The 21,796-nt window shown below is 47.5% G+C and overlaps 1 protein-coding gene across 1 annotated transcript in view; it reads left to right on the top strand.

The window, feature by feature from the left end:
- Positions 1-6,597: 6,597 nt before the first annotated feature.
- HTR2A (5-hydroxytryptamine receptor 2A) overlaps positions 6,598-21,796 on the top strand; it is a 41,707-nt gene continuing 26,508 nt past the window's right edge. The window contains exon 1 of the mRNA XM_056856670.1: positions 6,598-7,012. Within this exon, the coding sequence (XP_056712648.1) occupies positions 6,598-7,012 (415 nt within the window). The remainder of the gene's footprint in view (positions 7,013-21,796) is intronic.

Here is a 21,796-nt window from a genome sequence, read left to right as displayed (position 1 = left end):
TGACACAAAAAAAGTGAAAAACTTTTTTAAACAATAAACCAAGATAATTACAATTTTTGTGCACACTCCTGTGAAGTTCTCAGGAATGACCCCTGGAAAGAAGCACTCGTGCCTTGCTCATAGCCTTCTCGTTGGATTATTAGGCCCCTCAGCTGAGGGTTGCCAACCTCCTGGTACTTAGTACAGGGGCGAAAAATACTTTTAGGTGCAGAATATATTTATAAGCTACTGTGTCTAAACAAATACGCATATACAATTACACAATTTGAAGCTTCCTGTCACGGATAGGTATTTAGAAAACTGGTTTCACATTGCATACATGGCTACATTTGTGAATGTTACCCTTCGTGGGATTTGATATGCATGCAGCACTTTGAAATTGATTACTAGAGATGTGCAATATAGAGGAATATGCTTGCAAGTACTTTTCATACATTTTTTATATATTTATTGTATAAATTATTTTTATAAATTAATATAAACGAACTTTGGCATTTTTAAAATAATTTATTGTTGCATAGGAAAGACTGATGAAGAATTTAAAGAATTTGAAACGGCCGTATCTTCCATGAAGCAAATCCTCCTTGAATAGTCAACATTTATTAGAACTGTTTACTTACCTGTATGAAACCTATACAGAAGACTGATGTACATACAGTGAGAGACATTGCACTTCTGCATTGATAATATTCTTCTTGTCCACTACCATCCATGAAATGGGATGTATAGTTGGTGTATAATATTTGTGTGTGTTGAGTCCAATTGTGTAATTGTATATGCGTATTTGTTTAGACACAGTAGCTTATAAATATATTCTGCACCTAAAAGTATTTTTCGCCCCTGTACTAATTTCCTTATCTTCCGATACCAGTACAGTGGTGTCTATTTTCTCCCCAACCTCCTGGTACTAGCTGGAGATCTCCTGCTATTACAACTGATTTCCCGCCGATAGAGATCAGATCCCCTGGAGCAAATGACTGCTTTGGCCATTGGACTCTATGGCATCGAAGTCCCTCCCCCCAAACCCCACCCTCCTCAGGCTCCGCCCCCCAAACCTCCTGCTGGTGGCAAAGAGAGACCTGGCAACCTTCCTCCGCTGCTTCTAGTTGTATCCTGCAGAAGAAAAATTCCCCGCTGCCTTTGTTTTCACAGAAGAGTCTTGCTGCATTGGCAGACAATAATCACTGCAGTCCTTTGGGGGCACAGGAGGCTGTAGCGGGTCATTGAAGCAGACGAGGCGTTCACAGGTCTGGGCGCTGAGGGCATTCCTGTCAACCTGGAAGAAGAAGACATGGCTCATTTTTGTCTCTTTACATTTAAGACCTCGCTGGAAAGAAAGTTTGGGACATCTGGATAGTTATAAGTCAGCTGCATGGACAGCAGCTCCGGGAAGGAAAAAGCAAACCAGTTCCTTGCGAGAAAAGTCTGAGTGGCTGTGAATCCCCATGTCCTTTTAGCGTAGCTTCTAACTTAACTAGGGTTGCCAGGTCCTTCTTTGCCACTGGCGGGAGATTTTTGGGGTGGAGCCTGAGGGGCGGGTATTGGGGAGGGGAGGGACTTCAACGCCGTAGAATCCAGTTGCTAAAGAGGCCATTTTCTCCTGGGGAGATTTTTGGGGCAGAGCCTGAGGAGGGCAGGGTTTGGGGAGGGGAGGGACCTCAATGCCATAGAGTCCATTTTCTCCAGGTGAACTGATCTCTATTGGCTGGAGATCAGTTATAATAGCAGATCTCCAGCTAGTACCTGGAGGTTGGCAACCCTAAACTTTACCTTGATCTCCATTCCACAAGCCCCGATCTTTTCCTCATGTAGGGCCAGTTATTGAAATCAAGGAATTCTTATCTCAGAGAGCCAAATTATGTTACTTTTCCCCCTTGTTTACACTCATTTTTGCATGTTCCCTATACCTACCCATAGGGTTGCCAGTTATAGGATGGGAAATTCCTGAAGATTTGAGGGGTGGACAAAAAAACAAAAGGGGGAAGGAAAAGCCCAACATAAAACCAGTTTTGCCACTCCACGGATATGGATGCCAAGAGTCAGGTGGTGGCTGGAAATCTCCTGCTATTACAACTGCTCTCCAACCGATAGAGATCAGTTCACCTGGAGAAAATGGCCGCTTTAGCAATGGGACTCTATGGAAGTCCCTCCCCTCCTCAAACCCCGCCCTCATCAGGCTCAGTCCCCAAAATCTCCAGGTTTTTCCCAACCCAGAGCTGGCAACCCTATCCATGTGGAGTATCTGTGCATGTGTCAGAGTATCAAGAAGTTTGTTATGTTGGTATTCAGTTTATTAAAAAAACCCTTTTCCTATGGATAACTGCCTTATTTCAATCTTATTGGTACAGCTACACTTTAGGGTTGCCAGGTCCCCCCCCCTCCAGCCTCCTGCGGTGGATGGGAGGATGGGGTTGCCAGATCTAGGTTGGGAAATTGCTGGAGAATTGAGGATGGAGGTGGGCAGTCAGGGACCTCAGTGGGGTACAATGCCATAGAGTTAGGGTTGCCAGGTCCCCACTCACCTTCGACGGGAGGTTTCTGTTCCGTTCTTGTGTGCGTGTGCATGCACGCACGCACGCCGACGCAGCACTTCCGGTTTACTAAGTTTGAGTGGTCTAAGGCTCCTCATGAGGCAGCACTTCCATGCACGATTGCTCGCCGCCCCTCAGCTGGTCAACGGGCAGGGGGGCACATTACCAGGGGTTTGACTGCCACCAGCGGGCACCTGGCAACTCTACATAGAGTCCATCCTCCAAAGTATCCATTTTCTCCAGGGGAAATTATTTCTGTAGTCTGGAGACAAGCTGTAATCCCAGGGGATCCCCCGGTCCCACCTGGAGTCTGGCATCCCTACTATACTACTCATCAGTTAGTTTCAAAATGGACATAATCCAGTCATGGCAACCTCTACCAATCCACAAGCAGGCTGCAGCATTTTGCGCTAAAGGTTGGATCCAAGCTAACCTATCAACTGCCACTGATTCCTTTGCAAGTGAAGGTTTTAAAGGGCATTCATACTTCCTGAATCTTTGTTGACTTTCAGCTACCCTAAGTTGTTTAGAATCTGGCATTCGACCACTTTGCATTTCGTTCCTCAAACTTTCTAGGCCTCGTGATTGAAAATAACGTTTGACAAATAGGGGCAAATTTCACTTTATTAAGTCGGCCTTGGACTCTGCCTAGGCCACCTCTATAATTTCTAATTATGCTCTCAGGTATTTCTCGTTTTAAGCCACTCGAAAGATGTATTAGCTTCTCTAGATGAATCAGACAGTGTCTTAGAAAAAAATCAGATTAGATGAAGATCATAGATCTCTGTCCATCTTTAAAGTGTAAATTGCAGGCTTGTGCAGACTCAGTTAGCATTGAGGCTGTGCAGGGAAGGGTGAAGGAGTTTAATTAAGGTTGCAAACCTGCAGGTGGGACCTGGAGATCTCCCAGAATTACCACTGATCTCTATTACCAGTTCTTAACTTAGCCTTCACAGCAGGGTTGCTAACCTCCAGGTAGTGAGCAAAAAATATCACCTATACTGTACAGTAGCTCAACAAAAATCCAGTATTAGGCTCAAATGTCTATAGAAACAAAATGCTATTTACTTATTCCTAATCTCAGTGAAAAATAAACAAGATATTGTGCATATTGACATACATGGAACATAGAAACAATATATACAATAATACCAAAAATCTATGTCTTGGAAAAGGATGGGATAACGTCTTGGTATAGGTAATTCCAGGCAGTTCCAGGCGGAGCCTGAAGAGGGCAGGTTGTGGAGAGGGGAGGGACTTCAATGCCATAGAGTCCAATTGCCAAAGCAGCCATTTTCTCCAGGGGAACTGATCTCTATCGGCTGGAGATCAGTTGTAATAGCAGGAGATCTCCAGCTAGTACCTGGAGGTTGGCAACCTTAGTTACCTGGCTGTACTTTGCTGGGATGGTCAAATACTCTGAACTAGCCCCAGCAGCAGAACAAAGAACCAGTGTGAGAGCTGCTGTGGTGTAGTGGTTAGAGTGTCAGACTCTGATCTGGGAGATCCTCGGTTCAAATCCCCACTCTGCCATGGAAACTTGCTGGGTGACCTTGGGCCAGTCACGTACTCACAGGATAGTTGTGAGGATAAAAATGAAGGAGAGGAGAACAGTGTAAGCCGCTTTGAGTCTCCATGGGAAGAAAGATGAGGGATAAATGAAGTAAATGAATAAATAAACCTGGAAGAGTCTGCCTAGAACTAAAAATATAATTCCAAGCAATTTGGGCAGCAGATACAATTAAACCACTTCCTCTTTATTTCTTTTTTAAGCCTATTGGCAACTCTCTTTGGTGCTCATGGAACTAAAAACACCCCTTAAAAATCCAAAGTTGCCAGCAAACAAACAAAAAAAGTTATGATCTCATGTTTCTCTCCCTTTCTGTAATCGGTGTTTTAATTAAAGATTTCCGGATCTTGTTTCCTCTTTTAAACCAACGAGGGAAGGAACCACACTGCAGGGGCCAAGTCTATTGCAAGATCACGCGCAACCAAGCCCCTTTGCTAACTGGACCATGCCTCCTGCCAAATGCATCCCGAGCGTTTGGCAGATACTAGACCCAGTAGCATGACGGTCCCATTCAAGGCCAAAAACGCTGGCCCCGTCCTAACTCTGGAAAAGACAGCGCTCCAACGCACTGGGATGCTGTCTAGCTTCTCCGTCATAACGCCATGACGTAACCGCAGGCAGATCAACCTCTGGCAGGACAGCTGTCCCTAGTTTAAGTCCTGTATACTCTCTGAGCAAGGAGCAGAACGCAAAAACTCTGTCCTTGATTTGTGTTTCATAGAATCAGAGTTGGAAGGGACCACCAGGGTCATCTAGTCCAACCCCCTGCACAATGCAGGAATTTCACAACTACCTCCCCCCCACACACCCAGTGACCCCTACTCCATGCCCAGAAGATGAGCAAGTTATTTCCTTCAACCTGTACTGCTCGGAAATAACAGGCACCGGCAGCAGAGTCTTTTTGAGCAGGTGAGCTGGGGTTAATAATAACTTCCCCTTTCCCTTAGCTGGAAATTTTTGTCAGGGTGGTTCCCTTTATGTAACAGGAACTGTCCAAAGGCATCCCATCTGCCCCCCAAAAGAGTCACTTGCCGGCAAGCGCAGGAAGCTCCCGGTCTGAGAGCAGCCTCTTTAGACGGAGTCATCTGCCTGTTTACAGTTTGCCTGGCACATACCATTCAGAGCCGGCTTTTCTGCCTCCCTCCCTCTCTCTCTTTCACCAAAGAGCGCATTACAACTCCAGAGAGCTGCTCGCTCCGCAGGGCATCCTTTCCCCTGCCGGACAATCTTGCTTTTGAAAACTCTGACCTCCAGGTCCCGAAACCCGCCAGGCTGCAGCGGTGGAGAGAAACAAAGCCAGCCCTCTTTGGTCTGCCCTCCTTACCTTTGCTGTTGATGGCATATCAATAGTGGGAGGTCTGAACAAACTGGGGGGAGGAAAAATCATTGAGAAAGAACTGGCATTCCTGCTCGGAATCTCCGGCAAACCTTTGGGGGGAGACTTTTCCTTCTGAGGGCATTTTTTAACAAAACATTTTGGGGTGTCCCTTGGAACGAGCTCCAAGATCCTTCTCCTCCTCCTCGTCCTCCTCCTCCTCCTTCTGTGGCTTGCCTTAAGGGAAAAATAAGAGAGTCAAGGGAAGTGTCAGCGGTGCAGAAGCAAAGGATAAGGAGGAAGAGTCTCTCTGCTGTCGTCGGGAGTTCAGAAGTCAACCGAACTGCCAGCGAAAAGCATTCCTTCCATGCAGACTGCAAAGAGAGGGGCGAGGGAGCATGCCAGAGGATATAATGACGGGCAAAGGGAAATCACGGCACAGCAAGGATCTAATCCGCGGGGTCTCGAGAACAACGTAAGTCTCCCTCGTGTCGCGTGTTAAAAAAACAAAATAAAACAGTATTAGTGAAGAATTTTCATTGTCACAAGGCTCCAGAATAATCGGGACGGTTATTTATCGCAGTCGATGTGCAGTGTGGCCGGCCGTTCCTGGCGTAACACTTTAGAACTGTTGCAGAAATATGACAAGGCTGGTGATTGACGGTAGTGTCAAAGAAGAACTATAAATAGGAGCTTTTTTTTTAATTACTAGGGCTGTTGCCTTTAATCAAGAGTCTCGCTTCAGATCCAGGAGAGATGTGCCGCTTTGCGGGGCAAACTGATTTAACGGCGCACCCACTTTTTCAAATTGCCAACACACCGATAGTAATAAGATGCCGTTGAGAAAGAAGATTCTTATGGCTGAAAAAACTGGGGGAGGGGAGAGGGAATGGACTGCTTGCCCCCTATATTTCCCTCCTTCCTTTTTAAAGCCTCAAGGCGACATTTCTTATCCTGCAGCAGAATTCTGTCTTTCAAATGGATTCCGAGAGTACACTGACACTGGAGCATACCTGAGACTGAAAATGAGTTTTCTGATTCGGCGTGAACCTGTTTTCTTCTGCATTGCCCTGATAAGGCGATCAACTTTGTACTAATGAGGGAGGCAGAAACGGTTGCTAATGAACACTAACCGTTGGCATTCTTGCTGTCCATCCTTGCTGGCTTTGGACATCTCGGACATGGATATGCTCTACGAAGAGGAGAGCTCTGCGAACTCCACAGCCAATTTCTTGCTACAGTTCCACAAGGAGAGGAAACTCTACCGAAATGGGTTTCTATCTGGAGAGATCAACAGATCTGCCGTGTGCAATCTGACTTCAGACTTAGCGGAGGTGACCAATCGTTCCTGCGAGCGAAGCCTGCCTCCGCCGTACAACGCATCCTTCCTCAGTATACAGGAGAAAAACTGGCCTGCCCTCCTGACCGTTGTCGTGATCGTTGTAACCATAGCAGGAAACATTCTGGTCATCATGGCTGTATCGCTTGAGAAAAAACTGCAGAACGCTATGAACTACTTCCTAATGTCACTCGCGATAGCTGACATGCTCTTGGGTTTCCTTGTCATGCCGGTATCGATGCTGACCATACTCTATGGTGAGTATCGTCGACACTCTCTTGCAAAACTGCATGCGTGCACTTGTTAACTCCACACCAATACCAGCTAAAGTTAAAACAAAAACTTCCTGTGCCCCAAGGCAGGTGCAAACCCATGAGCAATGCAGACTAGAAGCTGCATAGTCTTTATGTGCCCACTTATTACTTCCTTGTTGTGAATATCATTAAAGAAGCTTGGGTTTTTTTGCGGGGGGTGGGGAGGGAGGAAGAAGTATAATGGGCATTACTACCTTTGGCATGGAGATAGTTACAGAGGGTAGCCATGTTGGTCTGCAGTAAAACAGCTAGATTGGAGTCCAGTAGCACCTTTGAGACCAACAAGATTTTCATCGAATCACAGAGTTGGAACGGGCCATACAGGCCATCTAGTCTAACCCCTTGCTCAATGCAGGATCAGCCTTGAGCATCCCTGACAAGTGCTTGTCCAGCCTCTGCTTAAAGACGGCCAATGAGGGGGAGCTCACCACCTCCCTAGGTAGCTGATTCCACTGTCGAACAACTCTTACTGTAAAAAATTTTCCCCAAACCCCAAAAGGGGTCACCATAAGTCGGTTGTGACTTGAAGGCACTTTACACACACAATATCCAGCCGGAACCTTTCCGCCCGCAATTTAAACCCATTATAATATTCAAGGTATAAGAGAGTCAAAGCTCCCTTCGTCAGGCTCTTGAAAGCTTGTTGGTCCCAAAGGAGCTGTTGGGCTCCAATCTAAGGCCTTATATGCACAGCTGTTTCCCTCGCAGTCACCCCTCCAACAACTTTGGGCCCTTGTTTGGATTATGCATGCTGTTTCTGACCGTCAGAGGTCGCCTCGCTCTTCCTCTGCGTTTCCCCGCGTTTTTCCCATGTTTTTAAATTTGAGATAAAACGGGTCCCTCAAAACGTGAGCGAAATGCGGGGAAACACAGGGGGAGAGCAAGGTGACCTCTAATGGTCGGAAACAGCACGCGTAATCAAAACAAAGACCCGAAGTCGTGGGAGGGGTGACGGCGAGTGAAACAGCCACGCATAAAAGACCCAGCTGTTCATTGGCACGGAGTGGCCATCGCTTTAATGAAAACAGCCATGCATTATTAAACATTTGCACAGTGTGGCATCCTAGCATTAAAAGAGGCAGCTCTATTATTTTTAACATAACAGGTAAGGCAGGTTATGAGGACGTGTCAGTCTTGATTGCGATCATGGGGATTTATGAGTGATGCATTTCTAACGTGGAAGGCTACGATGCTGAAAGCCACATCTTTTTCAGCTCAAAACGAAAGCTCCTTTTTTTTTTTTAGTGAGTCCTACTGATTTACAGGCCCTGACCTGGATGGCCCAGGCTAGCCTGATCTCGTCAGATCTCAGAAGCTAAGCAGGGTCAGCCCTGGTTAGTATTTGGATGGGAGACCACCAAGGAAGTCCAGGGTTGTTGTGCAGAGGAAGGCACTGGCAAACCACCTCTGTTAGTCTCTTGCCATGAAAACCCCAAAAAGGGGTCGCCATAAGTTGGCTGCGACTTGACGACACTTCTCACACCTACACAAGGCAGGTTATTTACAGGTCACTTAGTGGGTGTCTGAGTGAACAGGGAATGGAAGTTTGGTCTTCTGGGGCCACATCCTGAAGTTTAGATGCTGGGTAAGTGTGTGCTTTAGGAGGTAAAGGGCTATCCCGTCTAAATGAGTTGCTGTATTTTTATAGTTATCCCAGTTATTCTAACATGGATGTCTGACACCTCAGATTTAGTTTCTACCACGATGCCACTCACAAGCGAGGGACACCATCACCATTAATGGAGATACCAGCCTGTATTTATTTATTTGCTTGTTTATTTTTCAAATTTGTAACCCGCCCCCACCCCAGCAAGCTGGCTCAGGGCAGGTAACATCATTAAAAATAATACAATAATGATTGATATAATAAAATCAACAATAAAATACCTAAAAATCCCCCAAAAAGAAGAAGAGTAGTTGGTTTTTATATGCCGACTTTCTCTACCATTTAAGGGAGACTCAAACCGGCTTACAATCACCTTCCCTTCCCCTCCCCACAACAGACACCCTGTGAGGTAGGTGAGGCTGAGAGAGCTCTTAATAGAGCTGTGACTAGCCCAAGGTCACCCAGCTGGCTTCGTGTGTAGGAGTAGGGAAACAAACCCAGTTCACCAGATTAGCCTCCGCCGCTCATGTGGAGGAGCAGGGAATCAAACCCAGTTCTCCAGATCAGAACCCACCACTCCAAACCACCACTCTTAACCACTATACCATGCTGGCTCTCTGTTTGGCCATGTGTGAAACCTTCCTCCAGCCCACAGAGCCTTCCACTTCCAGAAGACTCTTCATTTCCCAAAAACCAGCAAGGGATTTGTTTCTTGCATACAGTTAAACATTGGCCTGTTTCCACAGTACAAGAAGCAGAGCAGATAGGAAGAGGGAACCACAGGGTAGTCTGTTTTGAAGAACTGAAATGCTATAGACATTTCTGAACTGGTTCATAAACTGTGTAAGCAAGGGTGCTTAGATTGCTATGTAGACATTTAGCCTCATGAAATAACGTACGTACATAAGTGCCATCAAGTCTCATGAACTCATGCAGCTGCCTTATACTGAATCAGACCCTTGGTCCATCAAAGTCAGTATTTTCTACTCAGACTGGCAGCGGCTCTTCAGGGTCTCAGGCAGAGGGTCTTTCACATCACCTACCTGCCTAGTCCCTTTAGTTGGAGATGCCGGGGATTGAACTTGGGACCTTCTGCATGCCAAGCAGATGCTCTACCACTGAGCCACAGCCCCTCCCAACTGACTTCTGGCAACCCCAGCCAGGGGCTTTCAAGGCGAGTGAGAAGCAGAGGTGGTTGGCCATTGCCTTCCTCTCCAGGGTCTTCCTTGGTGGTTTCTCATCCAGGCACCAACCCTGCTTAGCTTCCAAGATCTGACAAGACTGAACTATACCAAGACTGAACTATATTGGGGCTGTAGCTGGATTTGTAGACCATCTGCTGGGCATATAGAAGGTCCCAGGTTCAATCCCTGGCATCTCCAGTGAAAGGGACTAGGCAAGTAGGTGATGTGAAAGACCCTCTCACTGACACCCTGGAGAGCTGCTGCCAGTCTGAATAGACAATACTGACTTTCATGGACCAAGGGTCTGATTCAGTATAAGGCAGCTTCATGTGTTCATGTGTACCATGCTGCCTTCCTTTCATGAAATAAAGTTAGATCTAAATCTTTATTTAACAGCCCTGTGGCGCAGAGTGGTAAGCTGCAGTACTGCAGTCCAAGCTCTGCTCACGGCCTGAGTTCGATCCCGACGGAAGTCAGTTTCAGATAGCCGGCTCAAGGTTGACTCTGCCTTCCATCCTTCCAAGGAAGGGTTGCCAACCTCCAGGTACTAGCTGGAGATCTGCTATTACAATTGATCTCCAGCCGATAGAGATCAGTTCAACTGGAGAAAATGGCCACTGTGCCAATTGGACACTATGGCATTGAAGTCCCTCCCCTCCCCAAACCCCACCCTCCTCAGGCTCCAAGAACCTCCTGCTGGTGGCGAAGAGGGACCTGGCAACCCTATTCCAAGGCCAGTAAAATGAGTACCCAGCTTGCTGGGGATAAAGTGTAGTTGACTGGGGAAGGCAATGGCAAACCACCCTGTAAACATAGGGCGAAAACGCATGGTCGCTTTAGCCTCCTTTATTCCCTGTTTCAGCCAGGATTCAGCAAGGATCGAACACACGTTAGGTGAAAACGCATGCGTTCTATCCTGGCTGAATCCTGGCTGAAACAGGGAATAAAGGAGGCTAAAGCGACCATAGTCTGCCTAGTAAATGTTGGGATGTGACATCACCCCATGGGTCAGGAATGACCCGGTGCTTACCTTTACCTTTTACATCTTTATTTAATAGAGTTCTCTCTGTCTGGATAGCAAAAGCACAAACTACCTGGTGAAAGATCACTGTTACACATAAAGTTCTGCTGAGAAGAGCAAGAGAGACTCTGGCTAGGCGGCAGCTCCTTCTCCGTTCTCTGAAAAACGAGTCTGACCATTGTGAAACTGCCCACTGTTGATGTTACTGTGCGCACATGCTGCCGTGAACCGGCAGCTGCCTTATCTCTGCAGGAGCTAGGAAAGCCTCAGAGAGGATTATCCATTGTCTGGTAGACAATCAGAGGAGAGAAGATTTGCACTCCCCTTTCTTCTTCCCGTATTTTAAGGACAGGGCCATTACAAAGGCATGTGGGTGCGCCGTCAAGTCGCAGCCGACTTATGGCAACCCATAGGGTATACACAGCAAGAGACATATGGAGGTGGTTTGCCATTGCCTGCCTCCGGGAGGGGTGAGAGAGTTCTGTGAGAACTGTGACTGGCCCAAGGTCGCCCAGCAAGAGAGCCAGCGTGGCATAGTGGTTAAGAGCGGCTGACTCTAATCTGGAGAACTGGGTTCGATTCCCCACTCCTCAACATGAAGCCTGCTGGGTGACCTTGGGCCAGTCACAGTTCTCGCGGAACTCTCTCAGCCCCACCTACCTCACAAGGTATCGGAAGAAGTGAGCTGTGGCTCACGAAAGCTCATACCCTACTAGAAACTTTGTTAGTCTTTAAGGTGCTACTGGACTCTTGCTCTTTTCTACTACCTCACAAGAAGGTGTCTGTTGTGGGGAGGGGAAGGGAAGGCGATCGTAATCCGCTTTGAGACTCCTTAAGGGTAGAGAAAAAGCAGGGCATAAAAACCAACTCTTCTACTTCTTCATGTGGAGGAGAGAGGAATCGAACTCGGTTCTCCGAATTAGAGTCCGCAGATCTTAACCACTGCACCATGCTGGCTCTCTATTACAACGACACCCTGCTGGCTCTATATATTACAACTGTAGAGGGTAAATAATGTGGTTTCCAAAAGGACCCAGCAGATGCACCGCATTGTGCAATGGTTGTTTCAGCAGGACAGTGCGCCACGGTACAGAAAATAGCACAAAGTAATAAATCACCAGCTATAATTGAGATCCTCTGAACATGCGGCCCCCTGGGGGCACAAGAATCCCCCCCAGATCATCCTCAGCACCACTTTACACAACATCCTCATCAGAACTGATCTGAGGAAATGTAACTCTGCCCACTGCTTCCCTGTCTGACTGGAGACAGCTTCTTAAATGCTCCCTGCCATGGGAGTCTCCCTGAGCTGAGATTCAAATCCTTTGAGCAGCCCAAAATATAATTAATGCGTAACAAAAGCCTGGTGGCAGATATTTGTTACGCATACAAATGAATTGCAGGGCTGGAAACTAAAATATCATTTTCTGTACCAGCATTTGGCCCTGTGCAAACAGGAGCTTGCTCATTTATTTATATTCATTTATTTGGGGAATGTCTATGCCGCCTCTCCAGGGAACCTGCCTGAGATGGCAGATGAGATGAGGCCGGGGGAAACTGAGACCACAATTAGTGGGTACGGGGTCCCAATTAGGGGTGTCAACCACCCGGTGATGGCTGGAGATCTCCTGGGATTACAACCGATCTACAGGCGACGGAGATCAGTTCACCTGGAGAAAATGGACTCTTTGGAAGGTGGACTCTATGGCTTTGTACTCCACTGAAATCCCACCCCAAACTCTATCCTCCCCAGGCTCCACCACCCCCCGCCCCAAATTTTGAGGTATTTCCCAACCCTGAGCTAGAAACCCTAGCCAGCCAGCCCTCCCCACATTCATTTGTTCTCTTAAAGAACATCTATGCAGGATAAAAGACTGACTCTTGCCTATTGACTTGGAGCCCATGTGCTTGGGGTGGACGTTCAGTTCTAAACAAATGAAAATTAACTTTAAAAAAAGAAAACAAAACTCCATTCATTATGTTCCTTAGGGTAACAAAACCCACTGGGAACAACAGCAACGACCATTTGTTTCATTTCATTCCTTACTGCCTGGAAATGTAGTTTAGGTAAGTCAAGGAGAATTCAGGTAGAGTTGCCAGCTCTGGGTTGGGAAATACCTGGAGATTTTAGGGGTGGAAAAAAAGAAAAGAATAGAAGCCATATCACCATTACGTCAAAGGGGAAAAAGAAAAATATACATATGATATAATAAGCAATGATATCATAACCAACAAACAATATATGATGACAGCAACAATTACAAGCAGTAAATAGTGATATAATTAAATGGTAATTATCATACAGCCCATTCCCGGGGGGGGGGGCAGAGCTAGGGCAGCTGGGAGTAGAACAGCTGCACCGCCTCAACAGAGGCTTACCAGCCGAGGAAAATAAAACAAAAGCACTTAAAAAAATTAACAAGGGGGAAATGCCCCCATAGCAATAGGTAGGGTTGCCAACCTCCAGGTACTAGCTGGAGATCTCCTGCTATTACAACTCATCTCCAGCCGATAGAGATCAGTTCACCTGGAGAAAGCGGCCGCTTTGGCAATTGGACTCTATGGTATTGAAGCCCCTCCCCAAATCCTGCCCTCCTCAGGCTCCGCCCCAAAAACCTCCCGCCAGGAGCGAAGAGGGACCTGGCAACCCTAGCAAACACGCCAGTGCCAGGAAGCTGCTATGCTGGCAGTAGGGTTGCCAACTGCCAGGTAGTAGCAGGAGATCTCCTGCTAATTCAACTCATCTCCAGCCGATAGAGATCAGATCACCTGGAGAAAAATGGCCACTTCGGCAATTGGACTCTATGGCCTTGAAGTCCCTCCCCTCCCCAAACCCCGCCCTCCTCAGGCTCCGCCCCAAAAACCTCCTGCCGGTGGCGAAGAGGGACCTGGCAAGTTGGCAACCCTAGCCGGCAATGAAATCCCAGAAGCAGGAGCCCATGCCAGCATGGGGTTTTTTTTCCTGGGGGTGGAGCTGCCTTTAGGCAGCTTCCTAACCCCTTCGGACCCAGGAACCCCTTCGGACCCTTTTCTGGTGGTGTAGCCCTGTTGCTTTCAATGGGGGATTTTCCTTGTTGTTATATTTTGAATCGTTTAATTTTCTGTTCGGCAGCCGGGAAGATCTATTCCCCCTTTCAGGAATGGGCTGTATTTCACATAGTTTGTTAATTTTGCCATCACTGCCTATTCAGCTAGCGTGCTTTCCCAGTCCTCTTTGCTTGAACACTCTTCCCCTTTCCAATTTGCTGCAAATGTAACTCTGGCCGCCGTTATCATACTTCTGAACAATTCTTCCAAAAATTTTGGAAAATTTTTGGGTAAAATGCCCAATAGCATACTCTTAGCTTCCATACTAAATTTAATTTTTAAAATTTTCTGGATTTCGGCATGTATTTCTTTCCGTTTCTCCAAGCCAAACAGATCTTGCAGCAGAAGAGAGAGGTCATCCCTCTGTAGTGGTCCACCAGGCACTAGGGTTGCCAGGTCCCTCTTTGCCACCGGCAGGAAGCTTTTGGGGCAGAGCCTGAGGAAGGCGGGATTTGTGAAGGGGAGGGAATTCAATGCCATAGAGTCCAATTGCCAAAGCGGCCATTTTCTCCAGGTGAACTGATCTCTTTCGGCTGGAGATCAGTTGTAATAGCAGGAGATCTCCAGCTAGTACCTGGAGGATGGCAACCCTACCAGGCACCAATAGTTCGGTAACTGGGGGAAAGGCTTTCAGTATCCTCTCCCAGTGGGCTACGCCTAGGGTTGCCAGGTCCCTCTTCGCCACCAGCGGGAGGTTTTTGGGGCAGAGCCTGAAGAGGGTGGAGTTTGTGAAAGGGAGGGACTTCAATGCCATAGAGTCCAATTGCCAAAGCGGCCATTTTCTCCAGGGGAACTGATCTATATCAGCTGGAGATCAGGTGTATTAGCAGGAGATCTCCAGCTAGTACCTGGAGGTTGGCTCCCCCGGCTCCCCCAAGATCCTTCTTTGCTAGAGTTCTTTTTAAAGCCATTTCCAAATCTCTGCTTGCTTGTACTTCGCTAGTGCTGAGATTTTTCCTGAATTACCTTTCCCTCTGTAGTTAGTTTGTGTGTGCATGCATGCGGAGCAGCACACAGAAATCATTGCGTTGCGCGTTATTGATTGCAGTACCCAGAAACCGGAGCTTGTCTGTGTGTGTGTCACTCATGCCATCTGGAGTGGACAAATTAATCGTGCGGTTGTCCATCTCTCTGTGCATAACTGACTGCAGTGTATATACATTGGTTCGCATTACTGGTAATTTACACGCATCAGTCACAAGCACTCACTCAAGGGACTTCATTTAGGGTGACTTCAGAGCGCAAGACAGGGTTGCGCCTGCCTCTGGGGCAGGATCCAAGCCCAAGGCCTTCGCAATGGCTCTCTCAGTCCAGGGAGGAAAGGGCCAGATGCCTCCCTGTGCTTACTCCATAAAGACATTCATCCTTCTTAGGCAGGGTTGCCAATCTCCAAGTGGTGCCTGGAGATCTCAGAGTTGGAAGGGACCACCAGGGTCATCTAGTCCAACCCCCTGCACAATGCAGGAAATTTACAACTACTTCCCCCCACACACACACACAGTGACCCCCCCTACTCCATGCCCAGAAGATGGCCAAGATGCCCTCCCTCTCATCATCTGCCTAAGGTCATAGAATCAGAATTGCTGACAGATGGCCATCTAGCTTCTGCTTAAAAACCTCCAGGGAAGGAGAGCTCACCATCCTCCGAGGAAGCCTGCTCCACTGAGGAACCACTCTAACAGTTAGAAAATTCTTCCTAATGTTTCTCCTGTGATTACATCTGATCTCCAGATGACAGAGATCAGTTCATCTGGAGAAAATAGCCACTTTGGAAGGTGGACTCTATGGCATTATGCCCCATTGAAGGGAATCTCATCTCCCCCTCACAAGGGGAATCCGCTGGCCAGGCCCGGATCTCTGTGGCAGGGACAGCCCGGCCATCCCCGGAACAACCGGAGGCATCCACCGCAGCGGGAGCGCAGCCCAGGAGCCACTCCCCATATCTGTTGCTGCGGCGACAGCATGCGCAGTCAACAGTCTTTCAAAAATTGGGAGGATTTAAACACACATCCCATTTTGTTTTGTTTTTAATTTTAGATTTTTCTGCAGACCCAGGGCGTCCCCTGAGTCTGCAGAAAAGCCTGTAGGGGGAAGTGAGTCCCCTGTCTGCAAATGTAAGTATCCTCAGGCAGAGGACACACTTGGAAATTAGATATCTAGATGCCAGGATAACTCCAGGCCCCAGCTGCAGGCAGGCAACCCTCCCCAAAGCAGATCAATGAAAGAGAGTCAGATGGTTCCTCAAAATACTTTGAAGAGCAAACTATGGCAGCAAAAACCTGACAGCTGTTTTGTTGCCTCACATTTATAGCCAGCTTGAGTCAGGCAGTTTAAGGCAGGGCTGGGGAACCTTTTTTCCACCAAGGGCCATTTGGATATTTATAACATCATTCGCGGGCCATGCAAAATTATCAACTTAAAAATTAGCCGACCAAGACCCCAGCAGGCAGCTGCCCCAGATGACCATCCCCCCCGGCACAGGCAAGCAGGCAGGCATCCAACCGGTGGCGCACTCACTGTTGCACCAGCCGGGCGTAGCTGTCCAGCCACACACTGGAGTTACTCCTGCTCCGCAGGGTCGAAGCTGGATTCTACAGCCGGCTCCTGCTACCTCCGCCTGCACGGATGAAATGAGGACATACGGGCTAAGAACTCCCCCCACGTGCGCGCATTCTGGCCCTGCCCCCTTTAACCCCCTCCATTGTCGCCACTTCCACCCCCAGCCCTCTTGTAGTACAGAGGGCATACGTTTCTCCACGTCCCAGGTGGGTAGGGTTGCCAGGTCCCTCTTTGCAACCGGCGGGAGGTTTTGGGGGGTGGAGCCTGAGGAGGGCGGGGTTTGGGGAGGGGAGGGCCTTCAATGCCATAGAGTTCAATTGCCAAAGCGGCCATTTTTCTCCAGGTGATCTGATCTCTATCGGCTGGAGATCAGTTGAATTAGCAGGACGGGTGGGAAAGGGTTAATACAGTTTCTTGGGCGGTCCTAGCAGCTTCATAGCTAATGACTCTTCTGCAAGGGGGAAAGAAGGTTCCTTATCTCGGCAAAACAAACTCACATCTGCCTTGAATAGAGGCTATTCCTGGCCGCGGGAGGGGGCGGATCGCCAGTCTTAGATCCTTCTGAGCTAGAGATCTGCCAGGACCCATGAAAGGCCAGACCAAATGATTTCACAGGCCTTAAATGGCCCCCGGGCCTGATGTTCCCCACCCCTGGTTTAAGGTTTGGGCAGGACCTTAAACACAGAGAGTTTGGCCTAGGGTTGTCAGATCCGGGTTGGAAAATACCTTGAGATTTTGGGGTGGAGCCTGAGGAAAGCAGGTTTTGAGGAGGGGGGTACTTCAGTGGGGTATAAAACCAATGGAGTCCACCTTTTAAAGTGGTTATTCACTCTAGGTGAACTGATCTCTGTCGCCTGGTGATCAGTTGTAATCCCAGATCTCCAGCCACCACCTGGAGGTTGGCAACCCTAGCTCGGCCCAATGCACAGAACAGGGAGATGAGTTATCCCTGGACTTAGGGTTGCCAGCTCCGGGCTGGGAACTACCTGGAGATTTTGGGGGCGGAGCCTGAAGAGGGCCGGGTTTGGAGATGGGAGGGACTTCAATGCCATAGAGTCCAATTGCCAAAGCGGCCATTTTCTCCAGGTGAACTGATCTCTGTCTGTTGGAGGTCACTTGTAATAGCAGGAGACCTCCAGCTAGTACCTGGAGGTTGGCAACCCTAGGTAGAAGTGATCAGTGGCTCATGTCTGGTGTACAGATTTTGTGTGTCTGAGCATCTGTGTTATAGTCAAGGCCAGATGTCTGGTGAATGTTGGTGTCTAACAATAAACCTTTTTAGAATTACCAGCAAGAAGTATACCAACAACTCCAAGGTCCACCAAGCACCTCCAGTACTAGTTTCACACTAGTTCATCATTTACGGCGAAGGTCAGCTACTACCATGGTCGTCGTATAAACGTTCAAAGCAAGCCCTGTGACATGGACATTTCTCTGTCATTTTCGAGTACTTATCAAAGGCAATTGAGGGCCCCCAGTAAATGGCCCAGCTTAACCTCATTTCCTGTTTCACCACCACGTTAACGTGGCCTGGGAAAGGCCAGAAAATGCCAGCAACTAATCAGGAATTAATTTATTCTCGGACATATTCTTTTTCCTTGCACTTGATTGAGTTGCTTCCTTAACAATATTAAACTGGTTCTCTAATGCCACAAATGATCTTCGCTTGCATCCGACCACTCTGCTCAGACAAATGAGACTCCTTAGTAAGGCACAAGCCGTTTTACTCCGGGTCTGCATGTCTGATTAAAGGGTTTCTTTTTCATTCTTATTTTCCCCCCTCCCCCAGCTGCTTTCATTATTCCTTCGGCCCTGCGTTTTATGGTTGCAGATCAGTTTCTTCTTTATAGATCGCAATAGGGGGGAAGTAATTGTTGACTGAGTAGGAAAGGAAAGGGCAGATTATACTACAATGAGGAAAGGAAGTAAAATGAGCAGGGGGAAGAAGCTATTGTGAGGAACTGAGGAAGTTGCAAGGACAGCATTGGATGATGATTTATAAACCAATCGTGTTAAATGTCATTCTTTACTAGAGAGAAGATGAACTTTCTCATTCACCGAGGGTGCGATGTTGGCCCAGGAGATTTATCAGTAAAAGCCAGAAATTTTTGACATTTCCCACTGGGCACCTAAAATTAAAAAAAAAAAAATTAATTGGGAAAAAAGGCTTAATAGCTCCGTTTCCACTACAGCTTGCCCAAGGTGACCTACAAAATAAATTACCGGTAGATATCATCAATCACTAAGTTTCTGATATTTACTTCAGTGTGTGTGTGTGTGTGTTAAGTGCCGACAAGTCGCTTCCGACGCATGGTGACCCTATGAATGAAAGTCCTCCAAAATGTCCTATCTTTGACATTTTGACTTCAGTGTACAGATAGATAAATCAATATGGATATGCACTAGGGTTGCCAACCTTCAGGAACTAGCTGGAGATCTCCTGCTATTACAACTGATCTCCAGCCAATAGAACTCAGTTCACCGGGAGAAAATGGCCACTTTGGCAATTGGACTCTATGGCACTGAAGTCCTTCCCCTCCCCAAACCTCGCCTTCTTCAGGCTCTGCCTCAAAAACCTCCTGCTGGTGGTAAAGAGGGACCTGGCAACCCTAATATGCACACAGATATGCACTTCTGAGTATATCCTGATGGGAAAACATATTAAAGACAACAGGCTGTATCCAAGGCCCCCATGAAGTTTCAGAAGCAATTGTTACCACCTTCCCTTTCTGCAGGTGCTAGGGTTGCCAGCCTCCAGGTGGTGCCTGAAGATCTCCTGCAATTACAACTGATTCCCAGATGAGATAGATCAGTTCCCCTGGAGGAAATGGCTGCTTTGGAAGGTGGACTAGTCTGTGGCATTATGCTCCCCCGAGGCACCTCCTTTCTCCCAAGCCCTGCCCTCCCCAAGTTCCATGCTCAAATCTCCAGGACTTTCCCAACTCAGAATTGGTAACACTAACAACCCGCTGGGGAGGGTCAGAGAACCCTTCAGAGTACTATGTGGCATGTGCTGCAGTAGGGTGGTTGCCAACTTCCTGGTGGCAGCTGGAGATCTGGCTACAGGAAAGGGTGCTATATAACCCTTCAGTTGAACTCCACACTCTGCTGGTTCAGCATCCCCTACAAAACTAGAATGTGTTTTAGCCTGGACATCTTCCTGTGGAGGTAGTTTCCAATTTGAGTGGCCAGCTTATAATAATAGAATCATAGAGTTGGAAGGGACCACAAGGGTCATCTAGTCCAACCCCCTGCACAATGCAGGAAAATCACAACTACTTCCCCCACACACACACTCCCAGTGACCCCCTACTCCATGCCCAGAAGATGGCCAAGATGCCCTCCCTCTTATGATCTGCCTAAGGTCATAGAATCAGCATTGCTAACAGATGGCCATCTAACCTCTGCTTAAAAACCTCCAGGGAAGGAGCTCTTACCATCTCCTGAGGAAGCCTGTTCCACTAAGGAACCACTCTGTTAGAAAATTCTTCCTAATGTCTAGACGGAAACTCTTTTAATTTCAACCTGTTGGTTCTGGTCCTACCTTCTTGGGCTTCAGGTTTCCAACTTCAGGTTGGAAAATTCCTGGAGATTTGGGGTGCAGCCTGAGGAGGGTGAGGTTTGAGGAGGGGAGGAATCTCAGCAGGGTATAATGCAATCCAGTCCACCCTCCAAAGGTCCCTTTTTCTCCAGAGGAACTGGTCTCTGTAGTCTGGAGATCAGTTGTAATTCCAGGAGATCTCTAGGCTACACCTGAAGATTGGCAGCCTTAGTTCCAATGCTCCATGTCCATGGTTGCCTCTTACAGACATCCTGAGAATCCATATTCAACACAGATACTTCCTTCTCTGCTGGTTCTTGACTGCCTACCTGTGACTTTTGCGTAGGGTCGCCAACCTCCAAGTAGTGGCTGGCGATCTCCTGGGATTTCAACTGAACTCCAGGTGACACAGGTTAGTTCACCTGGCGAAAATGGCTGCTTTGGAGGGTGGACTGTATGGCATTGTATGCTGCTAAGGTCCCTCCCCTCCCCAAAGCCCACCCTCCCCAGGTTCCACCACCAAAATCTCGAGGTATTTCCCAGCCCAGAGCTGGCAACCTTACTTTTGTGCTTTAGTACCTGATCTATCAGCTGCAGAATGGGCCTGTATTGTAGGATTAATATGGCTGTTTTATTAGGATCCTGTTAATAATTACATTGAAAACCTTTTTTGTTCCCTGAGAAATGTACTTGGCCCCATCTTTAAACGGAAATCCAGAAGCTCCCAAAAATATGGTCAAACTGTGCATAAACCGGTTAAGGAATTGATTCCTCAATAAGAGGCAGTTCCCACCTTCTATAGAGAGCCCCGTGGCACAGAGTGGTAAGCTGCAGTACTGCAGTCAAAAGCTCTGCTCCCAACCTGAGTTCGATCCTGACAGAAGTCGGTTTCAGGTATCGGCTCAAGGTTGACTCGGCCTTCCATCTTTCCGAGGTCGGTAAAATGAGTACCCAGCTTGCTGAGGGTAAAGTGAAGATGACTGGGGAAGGCAATGGCAAACCACCCCGTAAACATAGTCTGTCTAGTAAATGTCAGGATGTGATGTCGGCCCATGGGTCACCTCTTTACCTTTTACCCACCTTCTATGGGGCATCTCATCGAGAGAAGCATAGCATTGCCGATCCCTTATTTTACAGAATGCATCTTAATTTTAATTAGTGAGATCAGTAATTGCAAGATACCAAGCTGTCTTAAAGTGAGATGATTTTAAAGTGTCGGAGTATCTTTTTCCTGATTTGTCTTTTGGTGGTTTTTCCTTCTGGACTCGCAAGGGAGTCACAAGTATCGAGATTTCCCTTCCATTCTCAACAATTGAGTCATCTGAGATTCCCCCCCACTTTTTTTTTTTTTTGCAAAAGCAGAGTGACAGTTTGTTAAGAATATTGCCAGCAAACATCAATGACGGAGGGCATAATTGAGAGAGACAGCAGCTATAGCAGCCTCGACGTACCATTTTGCTTCTTCGTCTAGGATTCATTTTGCTTCCAGTTTTCCAATTAACTCCTCTATTACGCACCGATCTATTTTCAGTCTCCCGCACTGGCGCTGCACTCAGTTCAAGCAGAGTAAAATAATTGGCAGAACTAAATCCATTCCTTGGGGCACTTGCTTAAAGACAGCCGAAGATTATGGGCCACATTTCTGGGTATATCACATGTGCCTTCCTTAATCTCTCCATTTAGCATCTTAGAAAACAACATTTCAACCTCTGCTCTAAATGTTTTATCT

This window comes from Euleptes europaea, chromosome 10 (genome assembly GCF_029931775.1).
Source record: "Euleptes europaea isolate rEulEur1 chromosome 10, rEulEur1.hap1, whole genome shotgun sequence".
In the NCBI taxonomy this organism is placed as follows: domain Eukaryota; kingdom Metazoa; phylum Chordata; class Lepidosauria; order Squamata; family Sphaerodactylidae; genus Euleptes; species Euleptes europaea.
The sequence above is the reverse complement of the archived record's forward strand: the minus strand, read 5'-3'. Positions and strand labels throughout refer to the sequence as shown.